The sequence below is a fragment of the Eublepharis macularius genome, chromosome 6, assembly GCF_028583425.1.
Source record: "Eublepharis macularius isolate TG4126 chromosome 6, MPM_Emac_v1.0, whole genome shotgun sequence".
Taxonomy (NCBI): Eukaryota; Metazoa; Chordata; class Lepidosauria; order Squamata; family Eublepharidae; genus Eublepharis; species Eublepharis macularius.
The window spans coordinates 13,600,654-13,625,842 of NC_072795.1; the positions used below are offsets into that span (position 1 = coordinate 13,600,654).

General features: G+C 44.7%; 1 protein-coding gene across 2 annotated transcripts in view; it reads right to left on the bottom strand.

The window, feature by feature from the left end:
* Positions 1–25,189, bottom strand: part of SENP5 (SUMO specific peptidase 5) — a 52,392-nt gene that overhangs the window by 6,163 nt on the left and 21,040 nt on the right. For both annotated transcript variants that reach the window (XM_054984256.1, XM_054984257.1), the window contains exons 3-8: positions 21,615–21,720; positions 21,313–21,460; positions 18,793–18,840; positions 16,717–16,794; positions 4,582–4,719; positions 2,875–2,958 (exon numbers count right to left, since the gene is read on the bottom strand). In XM_054984256.1, the coding sequence (XP_054840231.1) occupies positions 2,875–2,958; positions 4,582–4,719; positions 16,717–16,794; positions 18,793–18,840; positions 21,313–21,460; positions 21,615–21,720 (602 nt within the window). The remainder of the gene's footprint in view (positions 1–2,874; positions 2,959–4,581; positions 4,720–16,716; positions 16,795–18,792; positions 18,841–21,312; positions 21,461–21,614; positions 21,721–25,189) is intronic.

Below are 25,189 nucleotides of genomic sequence, written 5' to 3' on the forward strand. Positions count from 1 at the left end.
ACAGGAGACGGCTTTGCAAGTCACAAAAACCTCTCCCTTTGCACTTCTCGCAAGTTGTTCCCTTTTATCACCGCCTGATGACATTCGGTTGTAAGTAGCTGTCGTATTGGGAGTAATATGCCAGGCTCCATCACGCTGGAGGAAAAAGCCATCCTTCTCCACTTTTACAGCATCTGCCCAATGTTTAATTCCTCACCCCATCCCAACATGCAGCACGTCGCCTGCTCAGGATGATTGCTTGTACTGTAACACGCAGCTGAACCATAGATAAGCCGTTACACTTAACAGGTCTTGAGCAAACACGACTCTCTGCCTCTTCTTTCTCTCACCTTTACAGTAGCAGATAAAAGTTTATTGTGCAAAGGAAGGGGAGGCAGCACTCCACCAAACGCTGAAGCGATTTCTCCAAATCCTGATTCCACATTGGACTCGGATTTCATGATAATGTTGTTCCTCGGTAGCCAAAAGGTGAACATTTCACCTGACCGTTGGTCACCCACAGCTTCGAAGCATCCTGGCTTCGGCACTTAGACCAGCATTTCCCACCCCGTGGGTCAGGACCCAAAAGCGGGTTGCAGAGCCTCTGAAAGTGGGCCGCAGGCCAGCCATGCCCTTTGCATGCTTCTCTTTCTCTCCTCTTCTTCCTTTCCGGCTTCCCCCATTCTCGCCTCGCCCTCCCACTTTGTGACAATAAAGGGAGGGGGAGCTGTCTGGCAACTAGTAACATAACCATAGTCACTGGAAAAAGGGGGGGGGGAAGGCTAGACAGTAGGTGGGAGCTGTTCAGCGCATAGAAAAACGAGAGGAGGAGGGAAAGAAATGTGTGTAAGCATAGGCTATGTCTTGGTGCTGCTCCTTCAGCATCCCAACTTCTTGCCCAGCTCCCTGCAGTGCATCACTGCCCCCTACCTGCTGTGGCAGATGTACTACACTGAACCACTTGCCACCCACCTCTGCCAATAGCTGCCGTCTTCCCACATCTCCTCAACTGGGTGCCCCACCCAGCTCCTTCTCAGGCTCTTGCGTCAGCCCTGGATGGATCACCATACAAATGAAGTTTGGATTTGTGGTTCACCATATGAAGAAGGTTGGGAGTAGAGATGAGCATGAACCAAGAAAATGGCAGTTCATTGCGCTTCGTGGTTCGTTGCGTTTCACAAACCACGAACAATCATGAAATTGCCCAGTTTGCAAACCGGTTCATTTGGTTCATGAAAATGTCACTTCCAGGGCAGCAGAAGGTCTGCAGAAAGCCCCCCCTCCTTGCTGAGGAAACTGATTGATTGGCGCCAGGCTGTCTGCAGTGATGAATTGAAAAACGAACCAAACGAACCAGGGTAAAAATTATAGCAGTTCATCGCAGGTTGTCAGAAATGCCCTCTAACAAACTGCCGGTTCGCGAACGAAAAAACAGCCTAGTTTGTGACAAACTTTGTTTCTTATTTCAGTTCGTGCCCATTTCCTGTTGGAAGCCACTGATCATACTGAAGTTTGCATGAGGTGAGGGACCACAAAGCGCATTGCAAAACATTCAAAGATGCTACAGAAGGGACTATGGCATTTGTTTCTATTCATTGGTAGCAATGGCTAGCAAGATGCTCTCCTATGCACGTGACACAATAAATTCACAGTATAGTCCCATCTCTGCTTGATCTTCTCCTTAAGGCTGTCTCTGAAGGAAAGAAGAAAGAGGGCCTTTGGGCCTTTCACAGCGTATTCTCTTCACCAGTGCTGCTACTGGAACAGCCCATCTTTGGGAAACGAAAGCCTTATTGGGACAGGGATGGAAACTCACGGGATTCATCACAATAAATACCCTTGCCAGTTCAGATGTCAGGGCCAGTAGGATAAATTTCAACCAGTTTCCCTTTATCATGCCCAGTTTCCCTTTATCATGCATGAGCTTTCATACCTTCTGAACTGGGGTATATATATTCCATTATAATGGAACACTTTGCTCCGCCCCCCCCCTCCGATATTTGTGCAAGTTGGTTTAGTTTGTGTTTGTTAGCTGGAAGTGTAAACTGTATGAGCTCTCTTGCTCTGAAGCCAGTTGCTCCCATCCTTGTGAATAAATCAATGTTTTGAGCACAATTTAAGAGCAGCAGGCCTCTAATCTGGAGAGCCCGGTTTGATTCCCCACTCCTCCGCTTGAAGCCAGGTGGGTGACCTTGGGTCAGTCACAGCTCCTAGAAGCTCTTCTTAGCCCAACCCACCTCACAGGGTGATTGTCGTGAGGATAATAATAACACACATTGTAAACGGCTCTGAGTGGGCATTAAGTTGTCCTGAAAGGCAGCGTATAAATCGAATGTTATATAAACTGAATGTTGTTGTTGTTGTTATCCATCTCTGCGGCATGAACTTCAGAGGGGAATCTGAGTACCCTATTCCTGACTTAGAAGCAAAAGGGAACGTTACATAAACACTATTAAGAGCTGTTAAGGACTTGAGAGAGATTGCTGGGAAAGGGGAGCCCAACCTGTTTAGAATTCCTGGGGAATTTTCCTGGGGGAACCCACAAAGTATGCAGAAAACTGCACAGCCTGACTGCGGCATGGGAACCATCAGTTCTGCAAAGTGACGGAGCAGCTAGCCAGTTCTGTGCTCAGCAGAGAGAAGATGTGAAACTCTACGCCAACCCACTTTTCAACGCACAGCTAATACATGTTAACAGAATTACCCTGGGAGCAGTTCGCCCGTGCTTAAGAGAACTTTCTCGCACAGAAGCAAACGCATCATGACATGCAAAGCTTCTGGCAACCCTTTTCCACCCTGTAGCAGTTGCCATGTGGCTCAGCGGAAAAGCTGAGACATACACGTAGCCCCTTCTGCCTTATAGAAGCTGCCCCTAAGTCCACCCACACCGCTTACCTTTGTAACAGCAGTCTGCCAACCCTGAAGAAACTCAGGCTGGTTCTTCTCTTTAGCTTCTGTCAGCAAGTATTTCCGAATGTTCTTTAAGAGGATTAAAAACAAGAGTCAGTTCTCACACGAAGGATCTTTTAAGGGAGAATCCAATGCGAAAGTGCTGAATCAGGATTCATCAAAAGCTTCAACGCTATTGCTTCCGAAGGTCTGGACAAGGACTTCAGTTTCTTCCCTCACTCACTATAGGTGCTAACAACTCAGCATGACCCTTACAGATGCTAAATTGGTCAGCTATACCTTTATACTCCCCTAACCTGAATGGTCTAGGAAGCGCCATCTTGTCAGATCTCAGAAACTAGACAGGCTCGCCTTTGGTTAGTAACTGGATGGGAGACCACCAAGGAAGGCCAGGTTTGCTATGCAGAGGAAGGCAACGGCAAACCACCTCTGAACATCCCTTGCCTTGAAAACCTTAAGTTGGCCGCAACTTGAGGGCACAGGGGGAAAAAACCCACCCTACAACAACCTTGATTAGATCTCATTTTATGTTATTCCTCCTCTGCCTAACAACTGGGAGTGGTTCACTCTGAATGGGCTGGTTTCTCAAAAGGGCTTTTGTTTTAAACTGTTCTCTCCAACGCTTTTCTGTTGCTTGTAATTTCAGGCATAAAATTACCTAAAAGGATTTATACTTAATACATCTGATGAAGTGAGCTCTGACTCAAAAGCTTAAACTGGAATAAACTGTTCATCTTGGAGGTGTTCCGGGACTCTTGTTTTATCTTGCTTCCTTAGAGAGGCACCTAGATGCAGTGAGTGGGGTGTCAAAGTTAGGAAACACGGAATTAAATCCCCATTCGGTCAGGATCTTTACATGTAAGTTCAGGAAGCTCACCATGCACTCATCTCAGCCTAGGCTAGTTGATATGCCAAGTGCACTAACAAGGGGGTGGGATAGAAAAGTGATAAAACAAAGGCACAAGGTGACCGAAATGCATTTAGGATGGGCCTAAAAAGCAGACAGGAGTTGCCCCTTTCATACATGAGAAGTATTAATTAGAGCAAGGCTGGGGATAGGTCAAAGAAGGGTTAATTATACAAGCCTGGGCTTGGGGTTGTAAGAAGAAGGGGATTTGGGCAGACGAAGAAAGAGCAAGCGAGAGTCTTTGGGACAAGGACGTTCTTTGTCAGGGAGAACACGGTCATTGGCCAGAGGCTCTACAGGTTAGGGGATACCAAGACGGCAGGCAATTCAGGCAGAAGCACCGCCACAACCTGTCCCAGCATCGGCTTAGCACTGTCCTTTCTCTACCCTACTTTTATAACCTAGATGTTCCTCCAAGTGTGGGAGAGGTGTTGTGATTCTGAATTTCTTTGGGGGTGGGAAAATGTGAGTTTCTGCACTGCATCCTGCTCGTGGATTCTAGTTTAACCGACAAAGTTCTTCTGCCCTCTTTTAAGATGGAATCGACTGCGCTTTAACAACTGCTTGGGGAGTTGTGCCACTCAAAAACAGGCTTCAGTTCTAATGATCTGGGCAACAGACCCTGCACCAATGGAAGAGAATTAATACGCTGTTTTTGGTAAGGGCAGTCCAGAGATTAACAGATGAAAAATACGCAAAACTTGCAATTGACAGTTCTATGAAATGATGGCCCAGTTCTTGTTTTGAAAAAGACAAAAAGCACTTTATAAGAACACACCTCTTACCTCTACACAGAACTTAAAATGAATGCCTTGAGAGTCGTAGAATGAAATAATTCTGTTAGGGAGATTCACAGTAATGAGGGACCAGTGGACTTCCAGATGAATGGGAATTAACAAGAGGGTCTTTTTGAAGAGATCCACCTGACAGAGAAAAGCAAAGTCACCAAAAACTGCTTGGCTACATGAATCATGCAAATGGTGTTATACTTAATATGCGGGTGAGGCTGGAGGAGAAAAACGAAAAGCTGTTTCTTCCCTCCTTTTTACAAACTTGAAAATGTTTCTCCGGCACACGTTTAAGCCATGTGTTTAGCACAACTGCCTGCCGACATGCTATGAGACTCCATTCCCTCCATCCCTGTACTATTGCACCATGGGGCTGGGTGGCAATTAGGAGCTAGTGTGACAGTGGGTGTGACGGATCTGTCATGTCTGACAGACTGATTTGTGGAATCAGATACCAATGTGTCTCTGTTGGCACAGCCCAAGACGTTGACTCTGCTTGTCATAGACTTGCAAGACCAGTACAGCAGATAAAAAAGATTTGCCACGGAACCCTGGGGTAGTTCCTACCACACCACTGAGCAAAGCTTTATTTATTAACAGATATCCCACCTTTCCTTTTGGCTCATGTTTGAAGCCTTCTTCCAAGCGAAGGAGCCTTCCTCTACATTAAGTGGCTCTTTCATTGGAGTAACAAGTTGCAGGAAGTTTCAAGTGGGCAGCCATGTTGCCCTGCAGAAGGACAAGATTTGAGTCCAATCGCGCCTTAAAGACGAACAAGATTTCCAGGCAATAAGCCTTTTTGAGAGTCAAAGCTCCCTTCGACATCTGAAAGCTTATACCTTGGAAATCTTGTTAGACTTTAAGGTGTTACCGGACTCAATCCTTGCTCTTGAGGAAAGCTCCTTAGGTTGGAGAAAGGCTAACTGCAGGATGGTTAGATACATTTACCCGTCTTCCTGGTCCTAGACACTGCCTCCATCGGGAAATTTACCACTACATCTCAGCTTCACAAATGTTGCACAGAGACGATGACATCTCCCCGCACCCGCTCAACACCCTGAACTCCTTAGAGGAAGGACAGTGTCCTGACATGATAAAAGGAACAAAGAGGGTGGCGTAGTCAGACTCCAGCCCTCGCCCTCGAGAAATGGTGGCTATAAATCAAAGCACTGCTGAGATCAGTTCAAGGACGCCAAATGGAAAAGCACATCCCCACTGTGGCAGAACCTCACACAAGAGTGCCACATCCGGGCCTCCAAGGAGCACATTATCTGGCCAAAGGAAGCCACCACTTCAAGTGCTCTTTGGTTATGATGCTATAGCGGTCATCCAAGTGTTGAACAGAGTTCAGAAGCAGCATCTGGCTCGGCTGCTGCTGATTCTAGCCTGTTGAACAGACCAGTGAGGGAGGAAAGGAGGAAGAGGATAGCAGAGAGGCAGGTTAAGGAGAGACCTTTTTTTAAAAAAAAAAAAGTAAAGTAAGCCTTGAGGAATTCTAGAAAGGCACAGCTAATCAACATTGTTGACAGACAGAGCAGAGATGAGGCGTTAAGTGTCCGCTAAAGGATGAACATGAGAAGACCAGGAGAAAAGGATTTGGGGGTGTGGGAGACCAGTTAGATTCTTAACTGGAAGACCCTGGCATGGCTAGCCTTCACACTTGCGATCCCCTAAGCTCCGGCATGAGCAAGTTTTGAAACCTCCTTCTACTGGATTTCAGAAATGCAAGATGGGAAATCCAGGGTAAGCAGAAGGCGAAAGGCAAATTGAACTCTGAAAGCTCTAATGCAAGGTGACACTGAGAAGTCCACAGCTGCTATTTATACCTGAAACAACCTGCCTTCCTAAAAAATCTCTTTATTCAAGGTGGTTTACAGTATACTGACCTCTACCATCCTACCTTTAAAAAAAAACATTAACAGCACCATTAGCTTTGATTTAGTCATTTAACCGGTGCTAGAGGCCAAGCTAAAGAAGTCTACTGAAACAAGACTTCCCCACTCTCTCAAGCACTGGAGCTTACGTGGACAGAGGTGTTTCCTTGGGGAGACGCTGTGGCACAGTGGCAGAGCACAAACTTTGTATGCAGAAGGTCTCAGGTTCAAGTCTTGGCATTTCTAACAAAATGGATCTCAGACAGCAAGTGATGGAAGAGACCTTCATCTGTAGAAGGAAGTGGCGGGGCTGGATTCAGACAGAGCATCTGCTTTGCATGCAGAAGACCTCAGAAGTATTTCCAATTGAAGGAACTCAGAAAGCAAACATCGGTGGAAAGAGATCTCTCTGCCCAAGTCCCCAGAGAGCTGTTGCCAGTCAAAGTAAACAACACTGAGACACATGGGGCAACAGAGTGGTTATATGCTCAGGTTCAGCAACCCAGACTGCTGCCATGTCCTATACATGGCAGCTAACCAACCCAACGCACAATCATAAGCTCTATACAGCCCAAGCTGCAAATACGCTGGCATGTGAGTCAGTGGCACACACTTGGTGGCTCATGGAGAGCCACAACCGCAATTACCGCCAACCAAAAGAATGCCAGAGCACTGCAGAACACAAAAGTAATATTCATCTTTTTTAAAAAACAGAAAAGGTACTTAAAGAGCTCCTTAATGAAATCTGACAAATTAAGGGTTACGACGTCCCTTCGTTACCAGAAATTCTTCTTTTAGACCAATGGGACAAATGTAAGGCCCACATACCCACGATAAGAAAAGACCTTATAGCCACATGAGTGATTCCACACACGTTGGATAATGCACTTCCAATCCTCACTATAGATCATTTGGAACGGATTTTTTTGTGTGTGGAACAAAAAATCCACCTCAAATGACTGATAAAGTGCAATGAAAGTGCATTATCCAACGTGTGCGGAATCACTACATTACTAGTGGCCACCAAGTGTGCTATAGCTGCTCTTTGGAAATCGAAATCCGTCCCTTCAATTGACAACTGGCACACCAAAATTTGGGATCACTTTATCTCGGAGAAATTATATGATAAAGTTTATCAAGTAGAGCACTTTCCAAGAACTACAAATTTCATGGAGAAATAGTTTCCATTTTTTGAATACCTTGAAAGTAACAGTTCCCTACCAGGTTTAAAACTCTTTCATATGTATGCAAATGTGTAGGTTTTCCTGTGCTTTCATTAAACACTGTATTACTACGATAAGGTTGTTCATGTTGGACACTTTCTCTCTGTAACCTCTAATGAACCAGCTATGACCTCTTGTAACTCATTGCGCTATATATTGTTTGTGTTGTTTGTAATTTGCATTTTGCGACATCTTGTGTTCCTTGTATGTTTGTATTTTATAAAGTTTCAATTAAAAAGAAAAAGGTACTCCTGGTTCAATACTTTTTAGAACAAAACCACGGTTCAACAACTTTTATGTTTTCAAATCGGAATGCCAGAGGGATAAAGGGCTATTAAAAAAAAGAGGCCAAGCGGATTCTTACATTGACAGCCCTGGTCCCTCATGGGTTAAAGGAAAGCCTCAGATGGCTGTTTCTCATGAGATAAAAGACTGAGTCAGACCAGCACACTACATACACTCTCTGAAAAAGCGTCGATGTGGAAATCGCATGGCTTGCTAAAGTTCTTAATATTATTTTAAGATCCCTGCCTCCATCTTTGCATTGCATGTGTACCACATTTATAATATTCCACGGATTTATGGTTCTGGGTATATTTATACTCAGCAACCAAAAGGAAGACTGCAACTAAGAAATCAGAAGATTGAGACCTGGAAGAGCAGCCGTGAGGGAACTAGAAAAGATCCTTAAAGATAAGGATGTCTCTCTGAAGACGAAGATAATTCAAACCATGGTATTCCCCACTACTGTGTATGGCTATGAAAGTTGGACAGTGAAGAAAGCCGATAGGAAGAAAGTTGATTCATTTGAAATGCAGTGCTGGAGGAGAGTTTTGCAGAGACCACAGATAGCAAAAAAGACAAATAAACGGGCTATAGATCATATCAAGCCTGAATTCTTCCTACAAGCTAAAATGACAAAACTGAGGCTATCATACTTTGGAAACATCATGAGAAGACAAGACTCTACGAAAAAGTCAATAATGCTAGGAAAAGTGGAAGGCAGTAGGAAATGGGAAGCCAAAAAATGAGAGGGCTTGACTCAATAAAGGAAGCCACGGCCTTCAGTTTGCAAGACCTGAGCAAGACTGTCAATAAACAGGACATTTTGTAGGGCATTCATTCATAGGGCTGCAATAAATCAGAAGTGACCTGATGGCACATAACATACGCAAACACACACTCTCTGCACACACACACGCTCTACACATGTTCAGTGTTACGGTCTTTTAATGTGTTTTAACTGCATATTTTCTATTGATATTATTATAGATCCCCTGAAGAAACATCAGCGAAAGTTGCAGGGGCAGCATATTTGAATAAAGTAACTTTTTTTCCCACTCTACCATCGTTTTTTATTCTTGCATCAACCAAAAGAGCCACATGACTCCTGTAGGCCTGGCACACCACACCCTACTAAACACACAGATTAATTAAGATACAACTATTAATATTAAATATGTAATGATGACTAACCTTTTTTTAATTACCAGAGTGCCACTGTGCATGTCTTTCCCTGCCACTGCTCAACCAGCGACAGCCCTGATGTTATCTGGAGTGAAGGGAAGAGCTTCCCTCTCCGCCTTCCCATTCTGTCCTCAACAGAAGGCGCAGCAACTCAGGCAAGAGAGCGAGCCGATCGTGGAGAAAGGGGTGTAAAACCACCACCACCGCCGAACACTGGCTGGCTTGCTCTTTTCCTGGCTGGCTGCTGTGGGGCTTGTTCTGCTCTCTGCAACTGCCCAGGTGCTGGGATGAGAGAGTGCTGAGGCCATGCAGAAATGGGGGGGGGGGTTTGAGGTGTCTTTGCTTCTATTCCTCGCCCAAAGCCCCCTCCTCAGATTCTCAGCTTACCCATTCTGCAGTCTCTCTGGCAGCAGTTTTTAAAGCACCTGCTTGCAGGAAGCAAAGGACTTTGGAAGCAGGCGGGAGGGAGAAAACCTTTTGGCCCAACCCACAACACCTGCTGCATTTGTTTTACTGTAGGGAGCAATAAAAGCGATCCTCTACTTGCAACTGAGGATACAGTCCTTTCAGCCCCCTTCTCAGATGCAACTTTTTTGATGGCAGCCGGTTGCTGCAAAGATGCTTCAGTTCCTTGCGAATACCCTACGTACACTGAGTTCTTCAAAAATCATTATTTTGGACAGCGAGCGACATAGTGGTGCTGGATTTTAAGCATGGCATTAGCAATTCTATAAGGCCCGCACACACACATGCAGCAAGAGCCAATGAAGTAAGGCCACTCAGCTTCTACCCCTTGGTGAAGAACTGGAGGGCATCTGGAGAGACTGAAACAGCCTTGGGCAAGTGATGAGAATGGCAGCTTAATGGGTAGGGACAAACATTTTGGCAAGGCAGACTGCGTGTGTTAAATATTTAATGCTGCACATAAAACTGCCAGGGAATGCAAAGTGGATTCCTAGGACTCAATAAAAAATGGGCTGCTACTTTAAACAAATCAACAGTTCTATTGACACCTCCACCCCCATGGCTTCCGGCCTTGAGTACAGCACACAGGCTGTGTTAAGCAGGAGATTCGGCGGTGCTGATGTTCTTGGCTTTTAGCCTTCGTGTTTGCAGACAGAAGATGTGGGGAGGAGAGAACTGAGCAAGACCGAGCCTTGATTTGTTATCATCGGGGTTTGGTGCTGCAAACTGAGCAGCGGAGGGTTAGCACAAGTCTCTCCCCAACACTCTCTAAGGCAGGTATTTTGATACACCTATGCATGATGGCCCAAAGAGGGGGAAACTACACTAACTTGGACATCAAGCATATGGGCCTCCACAAGGAATATCTTAATGTAAAGGTGGGGGGGATCAGGGGATCAGCTTGTGCCTCTTCACCCACTGCTTTTAAGCACTCGCCTTCTGAAGAAACTGGGATTCTGCCTTCCCTACAGCTCTGCCCATCCTCTCCAGAATTTCTCCCCCAGATCATGAGGACTAGAAACCTCCCCATGAAAGTGAGAACAAAATGAGTGTTGACTTCCTCTGCCTGACACTGGTTTGTGCACTTAGGTGTGTACACAAAGGGATTTTTCCTTTAAACAAAATCACAATCCTGCTTATGGAAACCTCAGAATCCACCTTGCATTCTTTGGTGGTTCTGCACACAATGTTAAGAAACCAGAGGTGGCTTGGCAGGACTTCCCTGATAGACAAGTGAACTCCACCACTCAAGATTAGCAATACACTCATGCACTCCCCCCCAGCCCCTCATTCTCAGGCCATTTCAGTTCCACATTCTCTGAACATTTCAATCTGGGAAAATAAAGTTATATATTTACTTATTATCTACACCTAGGGATGGATTCAAACTACTACTGCAGTGATACTCAGCGGCTCAGGAAGTCCCAGGGAGTGCGCAATTTATTTAGAAATTCAGATAATTTCATCATCATTATAGGCCCTATTAAAAAACCTAACACAATATAACTTGCATATGATATAATCATATGTAGTCACTCCATTGGCTACCTATCAGCTACCGTGCTCAATTCAAGGTACTGGTTATTACATACAAAGCTATTCATGGCTTTGGCCCAACATACCTATGGGACCGCCCCCCTCCCTATGTCCCTCCACGGTAGCTTCGCTCATCCGAACAGGGTCTCTTGCAGGTGCCAGCCTGCACATGGGCAAAATCAACTGCAGCCCGTACACGGGCCTTCTCTGTGGTGGCCCCTACCCTATGAAACAGCCTGCCTGAGGAGGTCAGGAGAGCTCCCAAGCTCTTGGCTTTCTGCAAACAATGCAAAACTGAATTATTCAAAAAGGCTTTTTTACTCAGATAGGAGGGCGGTATTGTAGGGAGGGGGTCTCGGATGTTTCACTAATAGGAGGGCGGTATTGTAGGGAGGGGGTCTCGGATGTTTCACTAATAGGAGGGCGGTATTGTAGGGAGGGGGTCTCGGATGTTTCGCCAATGAGTTGGGAACCATGGGCTCCACCATTATGTTGCTTTGAATATGTACTCGTATATACTGCTTGTGCTTCATGTTGTCTAATGTCAATCCTGGAACTGATTACGTTCTGTTTCGGCAATCCTTCAACCCTGTATTGGATCCTTGCTAATGCTATGTCTCTGTAAACTTGTATTCATCTACCCTATGACACTGTTTATGGAAATGCCCACCCTTGTCCTTGCTACTTATTATACTGATCTCACACTATGTAATCTGCCTTGAGTCTCATTGAGAAAAGGTGGACTATAAATGACATAAATCATCATCATCATCATAATTATGTTGAATCAAGATTGGTCCAGCATACCTACAGCACCGCCTCTCTCCCTATGTCCCTCCACAGCAGCGTGGCTCAGCCGAACAGGGTCTCTTGCAGGTGCCAGCCTGCACATGGGTGAAATCAACAGCAGCCTGGACATGGGCCTTCTCTGTGGTGGCCCCTACCCTGCGGAACGGCCTGCCTGAAGAGGTCAGGAGAGCTCCCACCCTCCTAGCTTTCCACAAACAAAGCAAAACTGAATTATTCAAAAAGGCCTTTTTCTCAGCGAAGAGAACGGTATTGTAGGAAAGGGGTCCCAGAAGTTTCGCTAATGAGTTAGGAACCATAGATTTCACCATTATGTTGCCTTACATATTATCTGTTGCTTTAAATATGTACTCCTATATACTACCTGTGCTTCATGTTGTTTAATATGTCCCAGAATTGATTATGTTCTGTTTCAGCAATTTTTCAACCTCATATTGGATCCTTGCTAATACTATGTCTTTGTAAACTTGTGTTCATTTATCCAATGACATTGTTTATGGAAATGTTCTTGACACTGTATGGAAATGGCTGCTCTTGTCCTTACCATTGATTGTACTAATCTCACACTATATAATCCGCCTTGAGTCTCAGTGAAAAAGGCGGAATATAAATGACATAAATAAAATAAAAAATGTGGAGATGTAAGGGGGGGGGGTGTCTGCACATGAGCCTGGGTCAGCGCATGCAGCTGAACAAGATGGCAAAAAAGGGCACACCGCTGTTGAATGCTAACGCAGAAAACAAAACTCCTTGCATGCAGACAGCATAACAGGGAGAGAGGTTATATAACTACCCCTTCTCCCTGCAGAACCAGAGTAAAAGCTAAAGGGAACTGAGCCTGCTGGAAATGTGGGGAGCCTGCTGGAAATGTGGGGAGGGTGGAATAAAAGTCGAAAATAAAATAAATAAATAAATAAATTAATTAACACAGAGCAGCAAATTCTAGAGAATCTGAAAGCTTGCACATTTGTTGTGTGTTAAAACTGACTTGTGAGTCCTTCTACACCCTCCAAAACACAAGGCTGGTAAACGTTCAAGAACAGCGGAGAGAGACAACCCTACAGTTGTACATTATTGTTTGGGGTGTTGTGCAGGGCATACAACAGAATTCCCTCCTAAAGGGAGTTCACCTCGGCTCTTTTTTCAGCACCGAATGAAGGCTATGCTCCCTGAGCTTTTGGGACTTGTGTCCAACAAAACTAATGAAAAAAAAATGTTTGCAGTCTTTGCTTTTTGGCTTCCTGCTTCATTATTTCTTCGAACTGGTTGTGCACGACTCCGTATTGGGAGGGAGTGCATTATCCTTATTACCTGCTAGTTAATTGTGCTTTAGTGGATTTGTTTTGTTTCCTTGCAAACGCTTGCATAAAAGCGATGCATTTTTTAGTAAGTGCTGGAAAATATTCTTAGCTTTACAAAGAACACACATGACATCTTCACACTGAAATTCCCATGCCACAGCATACAATTTTGCCCAGAAGTAGCTGTTTGCAGTTTGCTCCCAAGGCAGTAGTACATAAAACTACAGGCATTAAATTGAATGCCGGAAAAGTCAGAGATGACGCAACAGGATCTCATGTTCCAGTCCTTGGTCAGCCATCAACTCAGGATAAATGAGGCATTGCAAAGATTCTTGGTAGGCCACAGAATACTTTTAGGCTCCCCGCCCCCCCCCCCCTTGCCACCTCTAAGAATATTCAAAGCAGGTCATCACATTGCAAGTTTCTCTGGCTCTATTGTGTTGCGAACAACCATTGACACCCTATTGATGCTTAATATCCTTTGAAGTTAAAAGAGGAAGAACAAGACACAGGCCTGCCGTCTTCACCAGCCATCTATCATCTACTGTGACATCTAGTGTCAATGAATTGACATGGGTAAACATCCACTGCCCGGGCATTGCTCATGTGAAGACAGAGACCGGGGCCCTTCTTGTATCGGCAAATAGAGAAGGGCAGACTATTGTGAGGGTCCCGATTGGGAAGGAAAAAGGAGATATAAATGAACAAACAGAATTCCTTCTGCTGGATATAACTGAGTATGACTAGCTAACAAAAATAAAATACAAGCCAGCGTGAAGCCAGTATGTGCTTAGGGCACAGGAAACCTACAATTCCTTGGTCCACCTTGGCTATGACTTCCAGATTCAAGCAGAAATGGCAGGGCAAATGCCAGCATAGCATTTTTAAAAATCGTTCTAAGGACAGACACCACATGCACTATCTTGGTGTAATCTTACAACATGGCCCAGGATAGCCTGATCTCCTCAGATCTCAGAAGCTAAGCAGGGTCAGTCCTGGAGAGTACTTGGATGGGGGACCACCAGAGAAAGCCCAGGGAGGCTAGGCAGAGGCAGGCAATGGCAAACCACCTCTGGATGTCTCTTGCCTTGAAAACCCTACAGGCTGCGATTTGAGGGTACTTTCCATCACCGGCCTTGTTAAGTTGGTTGCTATTATCGCTTACTGGGGGAGGAGGGATACAAGGTAAAGCAATGCTCCGCCTTTCATTTTTACAAGCAGAAAACCACGGCTGGGGTACAGGGCTTCTTTTCAAAGCTATCCTAGCGACTGGGTCCCTGCGACAAGTGATGAGCAAGAGCCTCATCTGACGGAAGCAGGAGGCCAGAAGCCGCCCAGCCAAGTTCACGACAAAGGCATTCCGATTCGAAGCTCAGAGTTTGTCACTCTGCTGTCTCAGGTTGCGCAAACTGAACAAAAAAGTCACCGCAGCCAGTTATCGGAAGCTTGGGGATAAAGTAAAAGCACTTTACTGCAAAGGGGAAAAAATGTTCTTATTCTGGGGTGAAAAGAAACAAGCACACACACTCTCAGTTTAATTAAAATCCAGTCGGCTGAAACACATGTCTGCTGCGGAATTCAGAATCCCAGACACAGCACAGAAGTACAAAGCAGCGTTCTAATATGCAAGCGAAGTAACAAAATCCAATTTAATTTCCTATTCCAAGTAGCAGAACTGTGCCTCTCAAATTATGAAGCCCTGCTTTAATGAACACTTAACAAAAGAGGATTGGAATTTTTTTTTAAAATCTGAAAAGAACTTGAAGGAGGTTGACCTATGGTGGCTATTGAAGTGATCACTTTTGCAGACGTGGAGGTACCAGAGGACAGCTGCATCTCAAAGGGGTGAGGAAACCAGTATGAGAGCACTGTTTGGGTATGCCTTTAAACCCATGCAGATGGGACTGTTCAGATGTACCTGGGTCTCCAGCAAGAACTTTCTGCAAGCAAAAGCTACATCGAGGCTCACTTGCGGTTTAAGAACCCACCAGAAAATACTATAGACTTTGAATCCAAAAGCTTTTCTGTATGGCTCCGAGATTGATTTGTGGTATCTTTTTATACACAAGAAGGTCAGCAGTACACTAAGAGACTAAGAGCCGAAACAGACGAGACGAGTTCCCTCAATTCAACCTGGGTTGAATTGCCTCAAGGTTTGACGGGAAATGTAGGCATTTCTCCTTCCCGTCGCTCAGAGGAGGAGGAGGGCTCCTCTCGCCCGGCCGCCGCTGTTCCCAAGCGCGAGGGACTCGAGGAGCCTGGAAAGTGGTGGGGGGGATGCTCTTAGGCTGGGGCGCGGCGGCGGCAGCGGCACTCTTGCTGCAGCCGCCCCCCACCCCCCCGTCCCAGCCTCTTCCTCTCGTCCTCCTTCCTCTCGGCTTCCTTCTCCAGCGGCGAGAGAGGCGGCGGCGGCGGCGAGCAGCAATAATTCCATGGACAGGGTTTAGTATCTGGTGTGAGAAGCAATCTTCCAAGGAAGTTTTGCTAAGGGGAAGAGCATTTTGCTCCATGCTGCAACCCTGCTTAAGATGTTTGATCTAGCTGAATTGTTTAGTAAACTAACCCTGGATTGCACAGGTCTTGTTCATTCTGCTCTTGGTGAAAGGTGAGTGTAATATGCACAATAATTGGGCTGACAGCGATCAAGTCCAGTAGCACCTTAAAGACCAACGAGATTTTCCACGGTATGAGCTTTCGAGAGTCAAGCTCCCTTCATTAGATACAAGTAGGAATGGAGATGTGATGAAGAGAGCCTGACTTTCGAAAGATTACTATCCTAGAAAATCTTGTTGGTCTTTAAGGTGCTACTGGATTTGAATTTTGCTCTTCCACTGCAGACCAACATGGCTACCCACCTGATACTGCGCTGCACAAGCAAGTCTAGCGGAAATATGAAAATGCCATAAACCAGAGGGAACGCGGCTCTCCAGGGACTAAAGAGATCTCTCTCAACATGATCTATCACAGTGATTCTTTGAACAGGAGGTGCCGGGAATGGAGCCTGATGCCTTTTGCATGCAAAACACATGCTCTTACTCAACTCTGCCACCTCAGTAATTATTTAACAGAAGATACATTATGCAAAGTTAATGTTGCATATTTATATAGGTTGCAGTAGTTATCTGTTCTTGCTGATAAAACTACAGTCTGGACAACAAGATTAACTCTGTAAAAAAAGGAGATGTATTGCGTGGAGTGAACCCAGAATGTGTCTATCGGGCCTCAGGGCACAAGGGCACAATGTTGAGATGTCAACTAAGAGGGAGGCCGATGGTGAAATACTTTCACCATCGTGGTCCTTAGGCTTCTACAGTAAGAGGTGCTATGCTTTTGAAACAACTCATTTAAGAAAACTACCAACCTGTTCTCCCTTGGAAACGTCGTTCGTTTCACAGTCATTCTTAAAAACAATCCCAACATTTTGCACATGCCTGAGATTTTCAGCTCCAAAGAGCGTACCTTTTTAGTCCATCGTTTAACCCCGTTATATCCTTTGGTTACCAGCTGTCTATGAAAAAAGCTGTTGAAGAAATGAACCTGCGGAGACAAGGCAGAAAATGACTCCACTGACCAAACCGACAATCAGTGCCTTCAATACTAAACAACGTCCAGGAGGAATGCCTGCATTACAGTCTTGTGACAACAATGTTATTGCAGCATACACTTTTGTCGACCTCTCCGGATGGATGATGCGTTTTCCTCAGTTTCCTACTGAGCCGTTATATCACCATCCCCACACACACACACCCAGGAGCTCGGAGAGGTAAACACTGCGCCCGCTCTCCTCCATTTTGCCCTGGTAGCAAGCAGGTTAGACACAGACCAAAGTTTACTCTGCAAACTTCATAGCTGAGTGGGATTTTAAACTGGGTTACTCAAGGAGCTAGTGGAACATGCTAAACGCTACACTGAGTATTTGAGTATTATTGGCAGATTTGCCTAGATGAACACATATACAAAGGCAGAGACTGGTGCCAAGGGGCTGAAACGTTCAAGAGATATGATTAATGTATTGTCGATGTATTGTCGATATGATTAAGTTAGAGGTATTTCTATTTGAAATTCAAATGAATACAAGGTGGCTTAGCACAATAGCAACGGCTGGTATGCTAAGCCAATCTAACACCTTTAAGAGAATAGAAATCCACAGTCCCAGTTCAAACTTAATCATTTCTTATCTTTTACGTGCAGCTCAAATATATACATGGGCAAATGTTGAGATGAAGGTGTCTGCCTGCTCAAGCCCCTGAGAATTTAGACTGTGTTGAATGGGCTTTGCCTATTTTTGTCCCCCCCCCAAATAATTCCTCAGGGTTCCCCAACTTGAGATCCGTGTGATTCTCAGACACACAAGCTGCCAACTTGGGGTAACACTAGCTGCATCTGCAGAAGCAGGCTCTACTTCACAACAGCTAATGCCACAATGACTCTTTACGGTGCCCAAGATCATTCATGGATTAAACAGACTGTATAGTTTTCCTAGTGCAAAGAAAAGACCAACAGTTAGTGCCGGTAATGTGGGCAAAATGGCTTTTACTTGGGTCAATGGAAACAACTAAATGCACACACAACAGCAGTTATGAGTATTTGGATCTGAGAAACAGCAAGCAGGCAGTCCAGGTCACAAGTATGAGAGTCCAAGAACAAGCTACAGTAACAAAACCAAAACTGTAAAGTTACTATCAGCTGCATTTCCAAATTCAGAGGACTCTGAATGCTGACAACTAAGCATCTGACTGCTTTGACAAATCACAGTGACTGTAGTAGACAACTAAAAAAGTCCCAGAAAGCATTAAGCAAGAGGCTTGGATGGCACATCAGAGTCTAAGAGTAGATTCAAATACAGTATTTTTAATTAAGGTGGCAAAGTTCTCACAGGACGAGGGTATCAACTGTTTTTATGTATGAACGGTGTTTAAAAGCACCACCCGAAGACAAAAAGCAGATCACAGAGGCGGCAGCTTGAAAACTAAGCCATCCAGTATGTTTTTGCCTCCAGTGACCCTTTCAAACACAGAGCTTCCAGCCCTTGCTCTCTGCCATATTCTCGTTTGCTGACATAAATTAGTCCAAGGTGCTGTACCCTTTACTGAGGCCCATTAATGTAGCATGAAGCAGCTTGGCCAGGACAAAATGAAACCAGGCTGATCTCCAAGGAAGCGACTATGGTTAACTGCAAAGAACACACTACCTCGGGCAATGGCGCAGCCAGCAGACACCAGAGCGGCTTCCACAGCTATAACTCTACTTATAGCAACACACTCTGATGGAAAGCACCTAGGTGTTATGGGACACACACCACTATTATTTGGCATTGTGGGACTCACAACACTATTATTTGTATTCTGCAGCAGAGTCCATACATAAAACAAATTTGTGACCAGCAAGATATGATGTCCTAGGAACCCGCTCAACATATTTTTAAAAACGGAAAATGTATTTTGTAGCATTCTCTTCATTCTATCAAAAGTAAGATTTTTATCCCACTTTTTTCTACTCCCATACAGCCGACTGGTACATTAAAAACACGCTTACCTTTTCAGGAACTGCATCCATTATTAGTTCGCCATACATGTTGATGATCTGAAATAGTTTATACAAGAAAATTTGTTTAGAAAAATAACATAAGGACACCGTGAGATACGTTGGGCCAAGAGTGCAACAAACATCGAATAGAAAGCAGATATTTGAACTTGGGTCTCATTTGAAGCTAACTACTATACCGTGTTGTCTCCAATATCAACATAAATAAGATAGTTATAACCTCAGATAGCAGGAACAAATTAAGTCTTCTTTAACAGAAGGTATCCTTATTAATGCTGCATCAGCCTATGGCGAATGAGATGTTCCAGCCTTCGGTTATATTTAGGCATTTCAACAGATATTCAGCAAATGACCTGGCTTTTTTTGAGCTCAACGTAGCAGATCTGACACATTTACTAACAGAGCAGATGGATTTTGCCTTTTGAAGCAGAAATGCTTCTCTCCTAATCCAGGCCTGGACCCAGGCTTTCCACTAACGCAAGGCATTTTCGGTCAGTGGAACAGAACTGTCCTGCCTTCCGCCGCAGTCCACTGAGCTCCCCAAAATGTTGCTCTTGGGGGTCAGGGGACCCTCAAGAATGGCACAAGGGGCAGATCTGGGTTCTGCAGAAGGAAGAGGAAACGGGCGGAAGATACACCTCCCCTTCTGTTACAGAGAAATTTAGACTGGAGCCGAACCCCAGAGAGTTGCAGTTCACATACTGTTGCCAAAAGTCCAGAGACAGAGATAGCTGCTGTAACAGATTATGCTTGCCCTTAACAAATTCAGATTTAAATATTATTTCCTGAAGAACACACTGCAAGCTCACATCTTCAGAACATTTTACTTCTCATTTTTGCTAAGACATGCAGACCGTCCTGCGAATGCAGCAGGCAAGCACAACAAAGGAAGATGTAATAATTCTCCGCTTTACAGTTCTGTCTTATTTTGCTTTTGCAACCGACTTCGTATTTGCAGGCTTCATTCTCTCACTCTGTTGAGTAAAAGTGTTAACACAGTAGGCCTCAATCCTAATAGGATTACATTTTTCAGTTCTAAGAATCCAATCTTCATTCTCTTGTTTGCCGCCGTAGCTAAAAAGGCACCTAGTTTGGTTCAGATCAAGGGACAGCTTAAGCAAAATCGTAAAACCAAAACAATTAACTACCTCCACCATGATTTTACTCCACAATGATTTGACCCAGTTTAGATTTCTGACACGCCATTACCTCAAAACGGAATCAAAAAGCATTTGTGCAGACTGTATTACAAATTACAACCCAGTGATTTTTTTAAAAAAAACTTCTCAGGAAAGCTGCACGTTTCTAGCCCTCAGTGTTGAAATCAACCTGAAACACACAATTTCAACGCTGAAATACGAGGACAAGTGAGCTAACAGAAGGGCCACGATGTTTCCTAAAAACTTATGTGCATCACCTAAAAATAAAGCATTATTTGGATCCACATTCTGCCCCCTTTCCACGCTGTTCCCAGGGGGCTGTTAATACGATCTCAGGGGCAGGCACAGCAGGCTACAATGGGAGAAGCTGAGAAGTTCACTTCTGGGAGGTTCACTCTATTCATGCTGAATAGCTTGTATAGCATATGCAGATACGAGTTAAGCTTATTCCTGACAAGTCAACCAAGATCTTTTAAATCAAGTAACAGCTTGCGCGTGTAGGCCATCTTTCACCGGCACATGCCTCAGTCGTCTTTGCTGAGCAGACTGGATGGCAAAGAACCACTCAACTGACACATGGAAGGACCAATCGAAGGGTCGCAGCATCCAGATCCATGCCATCAATCTACCTACGGGGTTGTTACCTGGACACAGTCCTCAGGATTCTATCAGATAAGGCTGCAGAGAAGCAGCTCAGCAGGTGCACGAAAGGGGCCAGAGATGCAGATGGATGCTATGAATAAAACTGTACACATATACACTGCTTGACCAATTCCAGGTGCCAGGTCACCATGGCACCTAGAAATTTCATTGTGGTGCCTAGTGTTTTTTGTTGCCGCAAGGGTTAGACAGTATGATCGTGCGTTAACGCTGATGACTGCCGTACAAGTCTGGCTCCTAAATTTGGGGGCCGGCTTCTAGAACCAAAGATTAATCAGGCATATAACTAAACTGAAATTGTTAGGAAACTTACACGTGCACCCTGGCATTCTGCTATGACAAAAGCCATCCAAGGAATCACTTCTTCCCGACTGGTAGTTGTAAGATGAACATCTTACTTGGGGATTCGGTCAACGCAAGTAATGTTAACATTGCAGAGGGCTCTAACAGATAACCCTTTGCAGCTCTGTTCTAAACTCTACTATCTTATTTATACAATAAGGTAAGCGGCAGAAGGGGTACAGAGGCCAAGTAATGATTTCCATCATCCCCAAGAGATACTCCATGAAGCTAGCCTGCCAACCAGGTCGGCATATCACAGAAGCAAAATGCTGATAGTGCTCGCCCACTCTCTCTCTCTCTCTCTCTCTCTCTCTCTCTAGCAACTTGCAAATCCTTACATTTCTCTCACCTGGTCATTTAGCCAGTTCTGACCATCCAGCGTTGTCAGATCATCCATATCTAGCATGTGCTTATTATAGAAGACTCGGAAACTGCAAGTGGAAGGTTTGGGATGCCTCGTTTGATATTTCATGATTTCCTTAGTGATAAATGGCTTTCTGGAACAGAATTAAGGCAGCTAAGACAGACAGACAAAGCCAAGTTATCCCCAGCACAGCCAACATGCATCTGTGCAGAAAAGCACACAGCAATTGAAATGTTGGGATTAAATTTCTCTCCTTTCAGTTTAAAATACATAATATGGCTACCAACCTATGGGAGAAGTCTTCGTTAAAGACTTCCTTTAATCTTCCCATGACATCCTTTTCACAAAGCGGAACTAAGCTGCCGTATTTCTTCATTACTTCATCTAGGAATCCTTTAAAATACAGCAAAGTTAAAAGATGCAGACAACCCGTCCTGTAAAAGGCAGCTGAGATTCCAGTGGAACAATTCCCCACAACCTCCCTCCCCGTATCAGAAAAAGGAGGAAGAGCACAAAATTAACATGCAGGATTAACAGATGGCAGGCAATACAAAGTAACGGTAAGGCTGGCCTTGAACATGGGTTCAAATGAACCTAGGGGATTACTTGCTTGAGCAATAGGAATCATGCACTGCCAAAGCACACTCATGAAAGGATATACTTATTTTTTTAAATTTAAATTGCCCGTTCCTATCGCTTCACAATAGTAAAAGCCTACAGGACGGCATGTGCAGCATAGAGGCCTAATAAAGCAGGTCATAGAATCATAGAATCATAGAGTTGGAAGGGGCCATACAGACCATCTAGTCCAACCCCCTGCCCAGTGCAGGATCAGCCTAAAGCATCTGATCTGAAAGTACTTCTGAATTCAGATCCAGTGAAAAACAGAGCATAATTTCCAAGCATGCGGAAGCTCCTATTTGGATATACTGCAGCCCCAGCAAAATAAATGGAGGTCATGCAGATCTAGCGCCTGACTGCACCCCTGCTGTGCAGTATGCCGTAGATTCCAATCAGCACCCCATTCATGTGTTTTGGGAGGACACACACTCCTAATATATGTACAAAAATGGGAGGAACACATAAGGAAATTCAGATGATTGGGGGCACAAGCTGATTGAAATCTGACTATGTATTCTGGAAGACTGCTAGGGAATTACTGGGAGGGAGAAAAAAGAGAGAATTAATGAATTACAAGAATGAACCTTTCATTCTCTAAATGCAGCAGAGCCACAAGAGTCAATACTGGTTACGGTAGGGGGTCCCCAACCTGGTGCCCATGGGCACCACTGCACCTGACACCTTTCCTGGTGCTGGCCAAGTGTTTTTACAAAGTGGGTGGGGCCGGGTGGGGCTTTTGCCAAGCATGGCTTCTGATTGGCTACTGGAGATTGGATTGGCTGTGCAGATTTTTAATAACACTACTTTGGCAGAAGCTGCTTCCATGGCACAAGATTTTTACCGTGTGGCTACAGGTAAGCTGTAGCAGCCGTTTTGTGACTGGCTCTGCCACCTGCGGCAGCCATTTTGTGGCTGCGCCCACCATACTGTGTCAGAAATCCACACGTGCCCACAGGCTCAAAAAGGCTGGGGGGAGACGGTCCTGGGTAAGCTATAGCTCACTTAACTGAACATAATATTCAAAATATGTGGGATAAAATCTTCCCAGTGAAAAATGTGTGAAATGTTATGTATTATACCAGCTAAATGGTTTATAGCACGGTTGTCAAACACAGGCCATGGAAAGTTTTGAGCATGAAACGCTATGAACTAAGATCCTGAATACCTCTTGGACTCCAGACTGAAGCTAGGACATAAGCTGGCACAAACCAAATGGCACACAACAACTTCCCGCACAGTGTAAGACATCTCAAAGGCCAATAGTTATCCTGGATGTTGACTGGTCATAGCCACAAACCCACCCACAAGCATTTTATATTAATAAAGCAGTACAATGTTCTAAAGATAAACAATCCTGAATTAAACAGGTTTGACGCCGTAACAAAAAATCTCTACATCAGGAACATGAGAGACAAACTGGAGCTCCAATCTGAAGCCAAGCATCTGGTGGCGCACACAGCCTGGGAGGCTAAGATGCCAATTCTTGTCCGCGAAGCTGCAAAAGCAGATCATCTGCAGGGCAAAATAAATTCTTCCCCGCCTGACGTTTTTTTCTGACGTGTTTTCTGATGTGGCAAACGTTTCTGAATTCTGGGAACAGAGTGGGGGCCCGAGAAGACAAGAAGGGGAAAAGCAGAAAGGGATGTTGAGTGTGCTACATGTTGTGATCACTGCAGGAAACTGCCTGCAAGCCGCTTGCATTTTCTGCTGCAAATACAGGAAGTGTGAAAATAAGATCTGGCACATATATTTTTAAACAGCATCAACATGCTTCTGAAAAACAGGGGCCAATGAGGCTCCCCCCAAAGGAGGTGTGTACGCATGGTTTACTTCCACACTTTACAGGCTTTCTGTAGAAGACCCTCATAACACAGCTTACTTCCTACAGGCCAGTATAACTGCTCTCACGTCAACACTGAAACGTGTACAATTCAAGACAACACAACCAACCCAGGTGTCATTTGTAACAATTTACACCACAAAAAGATGAAAGCTCCATTCGGCCTACTGTGTTCAGACCAGAATAAACGGGGTTTATTTTAGGTGAAGGGATGAATCTGGTGCGCTTGCCTTCATGCAGCAACTCCAAGATTCCTGGGAATTTGTAAGCATGTGAAAATTGTCACACTGGTTCATGCACGAGACTCAACAGCAAGCCACGTCTACCTAAGAACCAACGATCAACTGGTGAAATTTGGGAAAGTCACATCAACGCCCCACCACACCACTGCTTGCGCACACGTGCCCATAAGAATCCTGTAAATGCAAGATGTTAACACCAGAATCAACTCTGAACTATTCCAATCTGCGCGTCTTGATACGTTTCAGATGGCTCTTAAAAGAGCAAGTTTGTTAAGCAACAAAAATGGTCACTGCCATACAACTTATACCCTCCTAGTTTTTATTTCAGTACGGAAGTACTGCTTCGTGAATTCCTGGACTTAACTATTTTCAGACCATAAGCGACAGGAAAATGATCTCCAAAGTGATCTCCAAAGTGAAAATGATCTCCTCCATCTCTCTAGCCACATCTTCACACCATGAACACATCAGACACACCACCGTAAGTGATGAGTCATAATCTAACGTTTTGCAATGTCGCCACGGGGCAGCCTGCACAACCAAGAACCCACTGAGCTGAAGACAAATCAGCAAGTCATACATTATGGCCAGCCAGGGACAGAAGCAGACAGGTAACCAAAACCAGAGGAGTGAGCCTCTTATAGGCCACCACCACCACATACACTTGGCGAGTCATAAGCTAAGCTTGGCCATAAAAAAACAAGAACAACCCCAGCTGGATAATTCCCACAAGCCGGTTGCAAATCTTGTCTGAAACAAAATATTGGCTAAACAAAAGAGAAGCAGGTTTGACAACTACTTCATTTCCATATTTGCAAGACATGTTTTTCTCTGCTCAAGTTTTTGCTGTGTATCTTTGAAGAAGGCACGATGGTTGAAAAGATGGCCAGAATAACTGCATCGGCTTGTTCTGAGAACAAGTACAAAGTTTGTTACAAGTATTCCATGAGAAACTCATCTCAGGCCATGGGAAGGGTCAGATCGGTGCATACTGGTATGGTTCATAGGGCTTTCATGTCTAGCCACACCCAATTTGAGCTGTAACTTTCAGAAAATGCTTTGGTGAAATTCTTAAAACTGTATTTTATCTTCTACATCTAAGATACACAGGATAAGGGAATACGACATAAATGTTTACCTGCTTCTCTTTTTTATATGG